Source organism: Haplochromis burtoni, unplaced genomic scaffold (assembly GCF_018398535.1).
Source record: "Haplochromis burtoni strain Fernald_Lab_line unplaced genomic scaffold, NCSU_Asbu1 Contig_6648, whole genome shotgun sequence".
Classification (NCBI taxonomy): domain Eukaryota; kingdom Metazoa; phylum Chordata; class Actinopteri; order Cichliformes; family Cichlidae; genus Haplochromis; species Haplochromis burtoni.
In genome coordinates this window covers 1-1,195 of record NW_024589007.1, presented here as the reverse complement: position 1 = coordinate 1,195, position 1,195 = coordinate 1, and the positions used below count along the sequence as shown (strand labels likewise).

General features: G+C 37.9%; 1 protein-coding gene across 1 annotated transcript; it reads right to left on the bottom strand.

The window, feature by feature from the left end:
• Positions 1–583, bottom strand: LOC121814049 (alcohol dehydrogenase 1-like; the record flags this gene model as incomplete). Its single annotated transcript, XM_042218047.1, is given in 3 exon segments — positions 1–80; positions 232–333; positions 484–583. Coding segments are annotated over 3 exon segments (263 nt in total), but the record flags the coding sequence as incomplete, so codon positions are not given.
• Between the last annotated feature and the right edge of the window lie 612 nt (positions 584–1,195).

Genomic DNA, 1,195 nt, shown 5'->3' with positions numbered 1-1,195 from the left:
AGGACGACTGGGAAAAATTCCTTCTCCACAACCTTCAACAGGCAGTACAGGTCTGAATGGCACAGCGCTGTTGAAACAATCTGTAACCACGGGAATAATAATCAAATCCAAAGTCAAGGTTGTTTCTGGTGAATCTTCTGGTAAAACAGGAACTTTATGGAGGTACTACATTGCTCCAGGATCATTTCAGAGGATGAGAGGGCCTGCAAGTCTTGAAAGTGGACGTCTCACCTTGATGCGGACCTCATTGGCCTGGGGTGGTGCTACCTCTATCTCCTCAATCACCACAGGCTGCTGGGGCTCCCAGGCTACTACTGCCTTGCACTTGATGACCTAAAGGGGAAGTTGGAGGAAGAAGAAAATTCCAAGTCCAATGCACATGATTAAATTACTATAATTAGCCTCCATTAGCCTTTTTCAGCCTTAATTTTGAAAAATGAAAAATTATAGAAGGAAATAAAAGAAAGGAAATTTTACACTTACATTACCAGCAGTGGTCATTTCTGTAACAAAAAGGTGGAGAGATGGACTTGAGTAGTTACAAGTAGTGTGACAGCAGTTCATGGGGACACAAACTTATAATTTTCCTCTGTATTAGCAGTGTTAGTTCAAAATTCAACCAATCAATAACCCAGCAGAGTTCTCATATCAGAGAGCTTGTGATGCTTTCAAATGTTGTGAACGGTGTTCTTTTGAATGAAACTAGAGGGGGTGGGGCTTGTTTATAGCTAGACTTTAACTCATTTACCCAACTACTACCATTAACCAGTTAGGTTAAACAGACGTGGCTTCAAATACAAATGTTCCCCACATATGACATCCAAGCTTTATAATTAACCTATATGTTATGCATTTTGTAAAATAAACCATGGTTAAGTCAATAATTTGGTTCCAAACTTTAAAATGTGGATTTAAAAACAAAACTCTTCAAACCATGTTTGCAACATTTGCAAACCAGTTCATCTAAATGTGAAATATAGGTGTTAAATCAAAAAGTTGAATTTTAAATGTAAGGGTAAATCTAAACTCATCTTTTGCGATAACGCGACTATTTGAGGGCCAGTCTGCAAATGAATTGTCTGATCTTAATCTTAAATTGATTTCAAAGATGTTTTGAATCCAGGATGCAGACAGGTTGATTTGGAGAGGTACAATATTTGTTATCAAATCAGTCTAAAGCTTCAGATTTTCCACT